The following is a 14504-nucleotide window of genomic DNA, read 5'->3' as shown; positions in this document are numbered from 1 at the left end:
TTCACCCCATGGGCTTGTGGGGAACATTGCACGTTCAAACCGTAACTGTTTGCAGTAGATAAACAGCATTATGATAGACAGAGGCTGGCCTCTGTCAGAAACCCCCTCCATCGTCTCTAAGGGGTGAAGGGAGCGAGCCGCTCCTGGCTAAGGTTTTGAATGGGAGGCATGGCTTTTATAGACTGAGGAGAAAACTGGCCCACTTGTGGAAGTGGGAGGAGAGAACAGGACTTAGATGGTAATTACATGTAGAAGCGGATAAAGCGTGAATTTGTGTTCATTTCAACATCAGGGAGAAAAATACTAAAAAATACTGTTAAGACTGTTAAAACCATCAGCTTCTAACGATGGCCTGTTACACTCAAGTCGTCATTATAATGGAATCATATTAATTATAAAGATGCAGTACAGAGCTGGGGTTAGGTCAGTAGTAGAGCACTTGCCTAGCGCGTATGACTACTGTGTCATCCCCAGTATCACAGACACACAAGCGCAAGATGTGGTAGAGATAGCGACCTGAGTAAGGGCAGAGCTGTGTTTGAATAGTTGAGAGAACTAGGAGTTGAGAAAGGGTTCTTAGAATGGGGTCATCTTCAGCGGCTTGAATGGATAATACATCATATTGTTCCAGAAAGTTCAACATGCTAAAAGCTTACAAAAAACAAAGATGTCTTATCTTCTAGTCTTTCAAACTAATGAATTTGGTACAGTGTTAGGAAATATCATTTATTAATTGAAATTAACCATTTAACAGGAATCTCCAAAAGATTTAAGAAAAAGGCCACTCAGACGCCACTGCCTTAGCCTAGCTGGAGCGGATTCCACTGGTGGACACCTGCTGGTGTTTTGGGAGGAAGGAGGGTGGTTGGCCTGGCTGCTGGCTATGTGAGTCAGGTCTTCTTTGTTCTCACTATCCAGAGCACAGATGACTCTTATGATACACGGCTGCAAATTTAATGATGCTTAAAAAAGATATCTTAAAATATGCCCACTTCAGAGTAATTCCATACGAGCTTGACTACTAAAACGGTAGTAAAAATGTTACTTACTTTGTGTCACAGAGGCCCATGCTGGCTCTCGGACAGAACAGGCAATGACCTCTGTGGACATAGAACTGTCTCAGGCACTTTCAGCCACAGATGGCTGTTAGAGCAAATACAAACTCTATTTTTTGACTTTCATCACTCATCCAGCAGTCATGGAAATCATGCTGTCCTTATAACTCCCACAGCAGAAAAGTACAGGGGGCTGGGAGGATAGCTCAGGGTGGGCCCTGAAGTGATGAGGACAGAGCTAGATTTCCACAGACAGAAGTCAGGCACCTGTATTCCCAACGCTGAGGAGGCAGAGATCAGAGGCTCCTGGGGCTGTCTGGTCAGACAGATGGACAAGTACCAAGTTCCTGGCTCAGTGAAAGTCCTGACTCAAAAACAAGGTAGAAATTGATTGAGAAAGACATCTGACATCAATCTCGGCCCCTACATGTATACCCACACACATGCACCCACACCCAATCACGAGGACACACAACCCCTACATGTACACTCATACTCATGCACACACACCCACATGCAGGTACCCGTAGTGAGAGTTTAATCTTTTTGAAGATCTTTTCTGTGTATTTACATAAAATAGGTACTGGTTTTGGATGGAGAAATAATTTTACATAGTATGAGCCTAAGCATCAGCTTTTAGATATATGATCTTAGAAATTTAACCACGGAAGTTCAAAAGACTTAGACAAGTAAGTGGCTGGCGGGTTCCTGTGGACAGATTATGAAGTCCAGAGTTTAAGTGTTGTAATGCTAAAAACAAAAAGCTGTAATACATTTGTTAGGGTCGATGTAATGTCCCTTGTTTTTGTAACAGACAGAAGGCAAATACTTATTTCTGTGCTAGGCTCTATGCTGGGGGTTAGAGGAAAGAGACGAATTGGTGGGTGGAACCAGTTAACACTTGATTTCTGCTTTGGGGGACCTCCTGGATTAGGAGTATAAAAACACAAGATACAGTTTCTATCCAGCACAAAAACTGCTGCAGAGATCCACAGCTAAAGTGCTGTAGGGTAAGGTGGGTTATTTCAGTTCTGTTGGGAAACCCCAGACTGAGGCCAGAATGGAACCAGTGAGTAGGGTTTCCAGGACAGTAATGTAGGGAGATGGCTCTTGTGGGCTTAGGATGCAGGCGTGCTCTTCAGAAGCCTGAGGGCTGCAGCCCACCAGGGTGGGTGGGCACGCTGGCTCGTGTTGTGCTCCGCCAAGGCGGCTGCACCGTGATGGGACTCCGAGGCTTCCTTCCTGAATTATTGATTTTCTTACGGGAGTTTCAACTTTTTAAGAAGCTTGGGTAACAAATCAAATGAATAATTAGTTATGAACGATTAGTCTGCTGTGGCAGAATCTAGATGAGGGATGATAAGCATCTGAAATAATTGGGGTAGTCACAAGAGATATGACTGCTGTTAGAATCGGTAATGTTCGCTGACCTGTTGTGGGCAGCAAGAACAGCCCTGCAGAAATGACAGACACCTGGATCTACCACTCAGTCACCTAGAGGATTGCATGCGTGCAAATAACTTCTACAAGTTATATTTAAAGAACACAAAAGTAGCACTCGTGTTTCTCTATTCAGAGTTTTTCTCTTTCTGTTTGTAGATGCCACGTCAAACGAGCAGCAGGAGCTTTTCTGCCAGAAGCTACAGCAGTGCTGTGTGCTGTTTGATTTCATGGACTCTGTTTCAGACTTGAAGAGCAAAGAAGTTAAAAGAGCAACCCTGAATGAACTGGTTGAGTATGTTTCAACTAATCGTGGTGTAATTGTTGAATCAGCGTATTCTGATATAGTAAAAATGGTAAGCCTCTAGATTCTATTCCTCAGATTTATGTAAGTTCAAAGATCTGAGGTGTATGTTCAGTAACTGACACGCCGAAAAGAATCTTCTCAAAACATCCTGCTGGGGCCTGGCATTGCGGCACACCTCAGAGACTGAGGCAGACGATCTCTGGGAGTCATACGTCAGCCTGGCTACATAGTGATTTCCAGGACAGCCAGGGAAGCATCAGGAGAGTCCGTCTTGAAGGGGGGGAGGGGCTCCTTTCTCTATAGGAGTCTGAGAAGTTCCTAGTTACTGTGGCTCCTGCATACCTTATTGGATAGTGCAGATCTCAAACTTAGGAGAAAGATGTAGGCTCAGGAATAGTGCTCTTGCCTAGGACCTCTGGAGTTGGGTTCCCAACACCATATCTGCAGCTCGTTGCCTGTGTATAGCTCCAGCAGGGCTGCCTCCGGCTTCTGGCACCCGCACTTAGGTGCACGCACCTGCACAGACACATGTAACTAAAACTGAAATCATTATAAAGAAAACAAAAAACAATGAGACCTTGTCTCCAAAAAAAAAAAAAAAAGAGTGAAAGGAAAAGAAAAGACACAGAAAGCAGTGTAAATTCATCTGTACAGATGATAGGTAATGTCTGAGCAAGTAGTTCCTGGGGATTAAAGGGCAGAGAAGACAGTGAAAGAGCCTGTGGGCAGTGATTAGGGATCCTCATGTAGTAGTTGTAACCCATCAGGAGTTAGTAGTACTTCCTGTCAGGCCTCCTCAGTTGGAAGCCAGAAATCTGAGGCAAAAACATTTGAGCACTGACATGACTCCACAAGTGGAAAATTTCACACCTGACTTTAAAGTCCAAACAGGTGAACTAAAAATATTGACAGTATGTGATAAACAGGTCTCATGTTTAGATGCCCGGGTACCTCATCATAGCAGTGTACAGGTAAGCAAAGTCCAGGGCATTTTAGACAAGGAGCACTCAGCCTGTATATATATACTATGGGATATCTCATGTGCAAAAATAAATTGTTGCCATCTTTATGCAGTGAGGTTGTTTAGGATGATGCTTCAGCCGTGGAAATTGGTCCAGCATTTGTAACTTGCCTTTTCTCCCACACTAATGAGATAAAACAGTTGAAAGGGAATGGTTAGAATCACTGAGAGCATAATTTAAACTACACCAGGACAGAAGAACCAACAGCCTATACATGCTCTAGGAGAAGAATAAAATGGATTTAGGAAAAACATATTTGCCCCTAGTAAATTAGTTGGGTTTTCTTTGTATGATTTTTGAAGACCTGTCAAAGGAACTTAGGAATTTGTGTTATATTTCTAAGAACAGAAATTAATGTCTTAGTGGTTCTTTGTTTGTTTTTAAAGATTGGCTATGGAAAGAACATTAATCAGAATAAACTCCCACAGATAGTAAAAGAGAATGTAAATCTTAAATACCGATGAACTTCCTTTTTTATTTTTATTTTATTATTAAAATTTCAAGAGTTTTATTGCCTTCTGTTGACTGATTTCCAGTGATTTTTATTGAAATATTTTTGAAATTCCAGTGGAAGACACTCTTTTATAAAGTTGATAAGATATTGGTTACTCTAGAATTCTCTAAATATTGTTCTGGCATTCAGTCTCTTTATACAAGTGAAAAGATGTGTGTTTCCTTGTTTTTAATTTCTGTGCTAGTTTCTAGGTAAGTGTTTGGGCCATCTGATCAACATTTCTTTTGACATGCTTCTGGACATTTGTCACAGGGTATTTTATTGGTGATTTCAAGGTTAACTTCTCACTTCACTAGTGGCAGTCGGGAGACTTGCTGCCGTTCTCTGTGAGGCGGATGCCCATCAGTTGCTGGCACATAGCGAAGCAGTTTGCTTCAAACAGTCGTCTCTCACTGCAGTCACAGTCCCTCGTTACAGCCATCTCTCGCTCTAGGCAGAGGCAGGCGGATCCCTGTGAGTTTGAGGCCAGCCTGCTCTACAAAGTGAGTCCAGAACAGCCAAGAATATACAGAGAAACCCTGTTTTAAATAACCAAACCAAACAAACAAACAAAAAAACCAAAAACAACACAAAAAAGCAAACAACAGCAAAAACCCAATAAATAATTTCCTCCTTTGCATCATCTGTGTCAGCCAGGACCTAAATAACCACAGATATCCTTTTCTCTACAGCAAAGTCTACACTGTAGTCCCAACTCACAATTCTTTTTGCTTTCTAGAACTCACTGGCCTCTAACTCAGACATTTGCCTGCCTCTGCCTCCAGAGAACTAGGATTAAAGGTGTATGCTGTTAAACCCAGCCTAATTCTTCCAACGAGATAGAACAGACCAGATAGTTTAGTGAAGTCTAAGGCTGAGCTCGTAAGGGGGTGGCTGTAGTGAAGGGGTGACTATATCGAGGGGGTGGCTGGCTGTAGACCCTCTGCTGGGTTAAGCTGTGCCCCGCCCCACCACGCCCAGTGTGCCCAGTGCGAAAGGATAAAGTACAACAGCACTGTCACTGACTTTAAAATGAATGCCAGAGCACTTCCTTGTTTCAGAGTGATTTGTGTTTTTAAAGTGTCATATCTCAGCGTTTTGAAACCTAGAGTTACACCATCATAAGGTTTAATAACTAGTAACAAGGAGAGTGTTCATGTTACAGGTGTAGAACACGGCTGAGTTAGGGTTTGGGAGGAACTGGAGAAGGATGATTCAAGACAGAGGCAGTTGGTTGTTTTGCCTCTTGCCCAGGCTCCCCTCTCTCCTCTCCCCTGAACTCTTTATTTCAAGTAGAACTCAGAAAGAACAGCTGGTGTGGAAGCATTTGGAGGTATCTGCACCATCAGTTGCTTGGTGTAAGGAAGTTAGCTACTTCACAGAGAGATCCCTGCCCTTCATATCTTGAAGATTCATAGACCTGAGCTAAATTTATAGCTGTATGTTTTTTTTTCTGTTAAAAAAATGGTGTTAGAATGTTTTATTGTTCATTTTTTAATTCAATTATATAACAAAGGACGTGAATCCAAATTTAATTTCTTTTCAGATCAGTGCTAACATCTTCCGCACCCTTCCTCCAAGTGATAATCCAGATTTTGACCCTGAAGAGGATGAGCCCACACTTGAAGCCTCTTGGCCTCACATACAGGTATGTACTGGAATTCTGTGTTACATAGTGTCCATATTTCCGTAGTCTGCTGGTTCCGAGGGTTCTTTAAGATTTAACTTTTAACGTGCGCATGTCATGCGGCTGTGACCCTAGCTCCCGGGAGGCTGAGGCAGGGAAGATAAGAGCTCAAGACCTGTCCCCAAAACAAACATGTGGGCCACTGAGGTGTTGCAGTGGGAAAGGGCACACACCGCCAAGCCTGAGGACCAAGTCAGTCGTATGGTGGGCGAGAGAGCTGACCCTGCAATTGTCATCTGACCTCCAGACTCCAGGTGTGACTCACACCCCCCATTCACAAACACAAAGTAAATAAGTGACACATTTTTTTTACAGACAAAAAAATATATTTAATTTGACTGCATTTTCTTAACATTATTTTGTTTTCTAAAAGTAAAGTTTGGTTCTTTTGAGACAGTCTCAGTGTAGCCCTGGCTGGATTGGAACTCACTATGTAGACCAAGCTAGCCTTGAACTCACAGAGATCCACCTGCTGAGTGCTGGGATTAAAGGAATGCCACCATGCCCAGTGATAAAATACACCTCATTAAGATAAAATATTATCTTAATATTTTAAGGTGGCATTAGGTTGGTTTAGAGAACTGTGTAAGTGCCATTACTGTATAAGCTCAGTCACCTTCAGGCTCCAGAGCCTTCATCAACACAGATGGATACAATCTTGTCACCTCTCTGTTTCCCATCTCATAGCACAGAACAAACATTCAAAATATCTTGTGTCTATTGGTTTTCTTACCTAGTTGGATCTTTTGTATACATGGAATCATAATATGTGGCTTTTTATGTCTTGGTTTCTTTACGTAGTTTAGCATTTTCAAGATTCATCCATGTTGTAGCATAAATCATTACCTTTTGCAGCTTAATAATACTAGGGATTTTTTGTTTTAGTTTGGTTTTTCAAGACAGGGTTTCTCTGTGTAGCCTTGGCTGTCCTGGACTCGCTTTGTAGACCAGGTTCGCCTCGCACTCACAGAGATCTCCTGCCTCTGCCTCCTAGAGTGCTGAGATTAAAGGCGTGTGCCGCCACGCCTGGCTGTGTTCTCATTTATAGATATGCTTTTTTAAAGTCCATTTATCAGTTATTTCATATTAAAGTTGTTTTATCTTTTTGGCTGTACAACCAGCGCTGCTAACACATTCCTATGTAAGTTTTGTTTGAACATTTGTTTCCGATAAGCTATAATGTTTGTGTTGTTTTTATTCATCTAAAATACTTTCTAATTTCCCACATGATTTTCCTTGTTTAGAGAATATGTATTGCATGATTTTAGTTTTTGTGGAGTTTATGGCAGTGTGCAGTGTGTCCTGGAGAACATTACGTGTGTACTTGTGCTTGTCAAGGCTGTGTGCTGCTGAGTGGACATGGAGCCATGCAGACTAGGCCATGCAGTCTGTGGACCTACCTGCTTTATAATGTCAAGTCTTTCATTACTTGCTGATCTGTTCTGTTCATTGAAAGAAAGGTTTTGAGTCAGGCACAGTGGTGCTTGCCTGTGATCCCAGGGAGGCAGAGGCAGGTGGATCTCTGTGAGTTTGAGGCCAGTCTGGTCTACAGAGGGAGTCCAGAACAGCCGAGAGAGAGAGAGAGAGAGAGAGAGAGAGAGAGAGAGAGAGAGAGAGGAGAGAAAGAGGGGGGTATTGAATCACCATACGTTGAATTGCCTTTACATTTCTGTGAGTTTTTACATCATGTGTTTTGGGACCTGGTTGATAGGCACCTGTTTATGTTTATAGCTGTGTCTTCCTCATGGATTGGCCTTAGCATTACAGAGTGTTCTTTGTCCTTATTTGGAGTTAGGTTGTCTGTTATTAGTACAGCCAGTCCAGCTTTTGGCTGCTGTTAACGTGACTTACATTCTCCATTCTTTTACTGCTAGCCTCTTTGTTTCTTTGAATCTACATACTTTTAGTTGGAGGTGCTAGATTTGTTGTTTTGTTCTGTTTGAAGGTAGGCTCTCTCAGTTATATAGCCCTGGCTAATCTAAAGCTTGCTATGTTGACTAGGCTGGCCTTGAACTCATAGAGATCTGCCTGCTTCGTGCCTTTTAAGTGCTAGGATTAAAGGTATATACCACCATGCCAGTCCCTTGAGTTATTTTTTTAATAAAATTGAGCACAAGTTCATCTGAAATTTTCTGCTATAGTTGGTATAAAATTAGTGGTACTGTATTTAAGAATAGGAGGGTTTTTAAAGCATGAAATTCTCATTAATGGATGTTACTTTTATTATTATGTATAGTTGGAAAGTCTTTGGAAAAGACTTAGTTTTTGAAATTTTAAAAGCAAAGACAGATTTTCCCATCAGAATATTCTTATATACTCATATAAATTAACATAAGAAATTCAGCCAAGTAAACAGTGTGTTTTCCATTTTCCCTTGTATAACTTGAGGCTCCATTTACATTCCCTGACAGAAATGGTTCCTAACATTTTAGGAGATGGTAATTGCTGTCAAGACACAGTTTCTGGGGCTGGTGAGATTGCTCAGCAGAGAAAAGCACATGCCATCAGGCCTGGTGATGTGTTCAGTCCCATAACCCTGTGGTGAAGAGAGAGCCAGTCCACAGGTTGTCCTCTAACTGAGCACGCCATGTGTACACACACGTTCACACACAGAAATTGACAAATTAACAGTAAATAAGTGTCATTCAAAAACCGGGCTCCTGGGAGCTGGGGTGACTCAGTTGGCGAATGCCTGTTATGCAAGCGTGCAGACTTGAGTTCAGATCCCAAGACTCACATGGTGGAAGAAGAGAACTGGCTCCTTCAAGATTCTCTCCTGACCGCCACCCATGTGCGGTGGCCCGCTCAGCATCATGCATGCACACATAAGTAAGTGTAGTTAGAATAACAACAGAGGATAACACTGAGCAGTGACTTGTGTCTTCCACAAGTATGTGTGCTCTCACACAAGCAAAACACGATTCTCTCTCCCTTTAAAATGGGTTCTCACCCAAGACACATTCAGACTGCACAGGCATGCAAGCGATTTTCATTCATCTGTGCTTTGTGTATGTCTACAATTCTAATTTCTTGAGTTTCTGATATTTGGTATAGCATTTAGATTTGGCGATTAGATGTTTGGGGGCTGTCTGAAGCTACTGTATGTCTCCAGGGTGCTGTAGTCACATCTTAAGCAGGTTTTATGATGGAATAGAACAGTTACGTCTTGGAAAGCTACCGTGCTGGAAAAAGCTGTCAACAGAAGGTTCCTTTTGTGCCTTAGAGATTAACTCATGAACATTTTAGTTGCAAGTAGGCTCTACTAGTGATTTTTTGCTGATCTCCATATGTGGCAGGGGAGGCCTGCTGTGCTGCCCAGGCTGGTTTTGAACTCTTGGGCTCAGTGATGATTTGTCTCAGCTTCCTTAGTAGCTAGATACAAGTGTTTGCCACCATGTCCAGCACATTTTTGTAGTTGTTTAGTTTTGAAATTATATTCAATTGTAACGTTTCTCCCTTAAGCCCTCCCCTCTGCTAACCTTCCCCACTCCTTCAAATCTATGGCTTTTTTCATCACAGTGACTCAACATTATTAACTCATGTTGTTGAGTACATATGTTACCTGTGTGTAGTTCCAGGGCTGACCATTTAGCACTGGACAATGGTGTGCTCTTCCTGGGGAGGCCCGCCTCTCCCACTCCTAGCTTTCCTCTGTTGCCTGCAGTTCTCTGTTAGAGTGAGGCCGCTTGGGTTTCTCTCTGTCCAGTTTGGCATATTTGTTGATGAATGAAGGAGCAGAGAGAGAGAGCATCCAGGCTGGACATACTTAACAGAGTCTTGGCCTTGCTTTCTCAGATATTGAGAGGGAAGTATTGATAGGAAACTGGGCTTCTCTTGTTGCTCTCTGTGCCCAGGCAGTGTTCTGTAAACTGTCTGGTATAATATATAGTCCGGGCTAACATATATAACATATATGTAATATATAGTTGCTCCTCCTCCTGATTTCTTTCATGGAACAATCCTTTAAAACTCCTTCACATCACTTTCCTGTTAACAGAACTTGGAAAGCTCATCACCATACTCCTTGTAAAGGGCCTTTTGTAAACCTATACTCTTTAAAATTGCTTCTCAGTCATCCTTTCTTCTCTGGGTCAGATGTTTCCAATTTCATTAGCTTCCTATATAGGTCTTATTTTCAGATTCTTTAGTATTTGTACTGTTTTCTACTGGACCTGTATTTTTTTAAGTATTTATTTATTCACTTTACATTCCAAATGCAGTTCCTCCCTCCTTTGGCTGGCCCTACCCTCCCACCTTCTTTCCCTTCCCCCTCTCCCCTGCTTAGAAAAGGAGACACACACACACACACACACACACACACACACACACACAGGTTCTTTCTTTTATGTATCACCCATTCTAGCACATCAAGTCACACCAGGACGGAGAGCATCCTGGCAAAGCAGCCCCACTAAGGGGAAGTAAGCCCAAAGCAGGCAACAGAGTCTCTGTCAGACACAGCCCCTGCTCCCCTTATTATGGATACCACATGAAGACCAAGATGCCCGTCAGGTATACTGGGTCAGGGGCCTAGGTCCAGACCACGTATGCTCTTTGGTTGGTGCTTCCGTCTCTGTGAGCCCCCATGGACCTGTATCTTTTTAGTGATGAAGAATGGAACTTTCTGATTTTACTGGGGTAACTTCGGGAAGGCATTTCAGAACCGAGTAGCACAGTGGAGCTGGACTGCAGCTCACTTGGCAGAGTGTGTGCCTAGCATGCATGGAGCCCCAAGTCAGTTTGTACCCCAGCGCTCAGGAGGTGGGGGTGGAGCCTTTTGAAGTTCACAGTCATTATCAGTTATATTTTGCTTTCAGAGCCAGCCTGGGCTACATGAGCCATTGACTGAGTACAGCAAGATTACCCCCAGGTTCTTTCTTTTATGTACCTCTTGTCTTTAGGGTGTAGGGTGTGTACTTACACAGCCTTGTAACAAACGTGTGAAGTCTGTCGTTTTACTAATGCCATTACTGAAGTGTGCTTTAAGACTCTTAAAAACAAATTATAATTCGTCACATGGACATAGACAAACTTCAGTAACTGCCCAGAAACAGTCTCATCACTGTGTTTTTGTATAGCTAGTAAATACTCATTGAACATCTGCTGTGCTCTTCCAACCTCAGGAGTAAAGAGAGTAACCACTAAGCCTCCCCCTAACACCATAACTGCAGGTTTTACAGTGTGCGCCCAGAAATAATGGTAAACATCCTTTGTCAGATGTGAAAGGTCTGAAATGATGTAGGACAAGAAATGTAGAGCGGCTCTGGGGACAAGCTTCATTTCATGGAAACATCTTACTGTGACATTCTGAAGACTGTCAGGTCTGTAGGCCAATGGTCTCTCCCTCCTGTCTGCAATACTTGTTCACGTGTGTTAATAAACCTTCGTCATGTTGTCAGTGCTGTTAAATTAGCTCCTGTCGGCAGGTATTTGCTAATCTGCACTAGTCAGGGGAATTATGTAGATGAAAACTACTTAAGAAATTAGGCGTCTGGAGAGATGGCTTGGCAGTTAAGAGGTGACACTGGCTGTTCTTTTTAAAATTTAATTAATTTTTTTATTACAGTTTATTCATTTTGGATCCCAGCTGTGACCCCCTCCCTCATCCCCTCCTAATCCCACCCTCCCTCCCTCTTCTCCTCCCTTGCCCCTCCCCAAGTCCACTGAGAGAGGAAATCCTCCCCTTCCCTCTGACCTAGCCTATCAAGTCTCATCAGGACTGGGCTGCATTGTCTTCCTCTGTGGCCTGGTAAGGCTAGCCCCCTTCAGGAGGAGGTGATCAAAGAGCCAGCCACTGAGTTTATGTCAGAGACAGCCCCTGTTCCCATTACTAGGGAACCCACTTGGAGACTGAGCTGCCATGGGCTACATCTGTGCAGGGGTTATAGGTTATCTCCATGCATGGGTCTTGTTTGGAATATCAGTCTCAGAAAAGACCCGTGTGCCAGATTTTTTGGTTCTATTGCTCTCCTTGTGGAGCTCCTGTCCCCTCCAGGTCTTTCTATCTCCCCCTTCTTTCATAAGATTCCCTGCACTCTGCCCAAAGTTTGGTTATGAGTCTCAGCATCTGCTTTGATACCCTGCAGGGTAGTGTCTTTCAGAGGCCCTCTGTGGTAAGCTCCTGTCCTGTTCCTTGTTTTCTCCTTCTTATGATGTCCATCTCGTTTGCCTTTCTGAATGAGGATTTACCCAGGGTCCTCCTTCTTGCTTAGCTTCTTTATGTGTACAGATTTTAGTATGGTTTATCCTATATTATATGTCTAATATTCATTTATAAGTGAGTATATACCATGTGTGTCTTTCTACTGGTGGGAATGTAAACTTGTACAACCACTCTGGAAATCAATCTGGCACTTTCTCAGACAATTGGGAATAGCGCTTCCTCAAGATCCAGCTATACCCCTCCTAGGCATATATCCAAAAGATGCTCAAGTACACAACAAGGACATTTGCTCAACCATGTTCATAGCAGCTTTATTTGTAATAGCCAGAACCTGGAAACAACCCAGATGTCCATCAATGGAGGAATGGATACAGAAACTGTGGTACATTTACACAGTGGAATACTACTCAGCAATTAAAAACAAGGAAATCATGAAATTTGCAGGCAAGTGGTAGGAACTAGAAAAGATCATCCTGAGTGAGGTAACCCAGAAGCAGAGACACTGGCTGCTCTTACAGAGGTGTGTGTCCCAACAACTAACAGCACACTCCAGTTCCAGGTTCATGTCGCACCCTCTTCCGGTCACTTTGGGCATTACACACACATGGTGCACAGACATGCAGGCAGAACCACCCACACACGTAAAGTAATTATCCAATTAAAAATAAAACATGCAGTTAGGAACAGCACATTGTCCAACCACATACTGGCTTAGGAATCTGGGCTTGGTGTCAGCTCAGTCTCCCAAGGCATACGCTGTTTCCCTGAACAGCTTGAATGCTTAAGAAAGTGCTGGAGGAGCCGAGGCTGCGATTCCACCCACCAGCCCTTACCCTGAGGTCTCCATCTCAAGATACACGCTGCCCTTCTGTAAAAGCCTCCTGTGTTTTCCAAATCAAAGGGAGTGTACGGCTCAGGTTCTGTGGCCTTCTCAGAGCCTTTCCTGCCGACTCCATCCTGCACCTGGAAGGCTGCTTTTCGGCTGTCCGCGGCGCTCCGTCTGTGCCTCGGGGCTTTGTGTGTGCCCTCACTCCCCTGGTTAGTTGGATGAGCTTCTGAGCGGTGTGGTGCTTATTCCTGCTCACGCCATGCATAGCTCCCTGCCCCAGTGTGCACCAGGGGAACGGGCACAAATGAGTCACGCTGTCAGCGGAGCATCCCAGACCCATGTTCTGGTGTGCTTGTGCCCCAGAGCAAAATTTTTATTATGTTCTTAATGCATAATTAACATCAAAATTAGGTATACCTGTCTCAACCAAATAAACTCTGCTCCCTGTACCTAGATGAGTAAAGGTGCATTTAAACTTTTTTTTGAGACATGGTCTCACTGGGTAGCCCTGGTTGGCCTGGAATGTACTGTGTAGACCAGGCTTTGAACTCACAGAGATCCACCTGCCTCTACTTCCAAGTGCTGTGATTACAAGTGGGCCACCACACCTGCCTACCTTTTTTTTTTTTTTTAGGATGGAGCGTGTGTGTGTGTGTGTGTGTGTGTGTGTGTGTGTGTTTGTGAGAGAGAGAGAGAGAGAGAGAGAGAGAGAGAGAGAGAGAGATACACACATGATTACTGGTGCCCACTGGGGCCAGAAGAGGGCATCAGACCCCTGAAGCTGTAGTTCCTGGCAATTATGAGCTGCCGCTGCAGGTACTGGGAACAGAACTCTGCTCCTCTGAAATCTAACTGCTGAGCTGTCCAGACCCTGTCCAGTCTCTCATATAGGTGCTGAGGATCCAAATTCCAGTCCTCACACTTCTGGGTGAGAGATTTGCCCATCGAGCCATCTTCCCAGACCCCTAAGTGTAAAAGGTGTAAGTGACCTTTTACTTGGGGATCTAATTCTCTTATATGTTGCAGGATATTTGATCCTGTTGTGAACCCTAAAACTGTGAACTCTAAAACCCTGTTTCTTGATTGATGTGGCTCAGCCCTATCACACACCTTTAATCCAAGAACTTTTTGCACACAGGATTTACTAAAGTTAACCCTAGGTCAAGCAAGAAACCAGCTGACAGGGATAAAGAGTAGGAGGGACTCTGAGTTGAGGGGTGTTTAAGACAGCGCGGAGAAGAAGAAAGGGCTTTTAGTTCAAGCTCTGGCTTTAGCTTAGGCTTCAGTGTCTCTGCTTCCTGGCCTTTGGAGTTTTGAGCTAGCAAGCCTTTGGCCTTGGGTTTTTTTAGCCTTTTGCTCCTGGGCTGTCAGCTGAGCTAGTGAGCCTTTTGGGTTTTTTCCATCCAGACCTGAGCTGAGAAGGAAGGTCAGCTGGTGCTTTCTCTGCCTCTAAGGCAGGTTTGCACCCCAGCATCGGGCTCCTGCGTCATTATTGATAAAATAGAACG

At 43.6% G+C, this 14504-nt stretch overlaps 1 protein-coding gene across 1 annotated transcript in view; it reads left to right on the top strand.

The window, feature by feature from the left end:
- The window catches only part of Ppp2r5a (protein phosphatase 2 regulatory subunit B'alpha), a 46131-nt gene that overhangs the window by 20397 nt on the left and 11230 nt on the right, over positions 1–14504 (top strand). The window contains exons 2-3 of the mRNA XM_060364926.1: positions 2655–2851; positions 5864–5965. Of these exons, the coding sequence (XP_060220909.1) occupies positions 2655–2851; positions 5864–5965 (299 nt within the window). The remainder of the gene's footprint in view (positions 1–2654; positions 2852–5863; positions 5966–14504) is intronic.

This window comes from Meriones unguiculatus, chromosome 11 (genome assembly GCF_030254825.1).
Source record: "Meriones unguiculatus strain TT.TT164.6M chromosome 11, Bangor_MerUng_6.1, whole genome shotgun sequence".
NCBI lineage: Eukaryota > Metazoa > Chordata > Mammalia > Rodentia > Muridae > Meriones > Meriones unguiculatus.
This window is presented reverse-complemented; position numbering and strand designations above follow the sequence as displayed.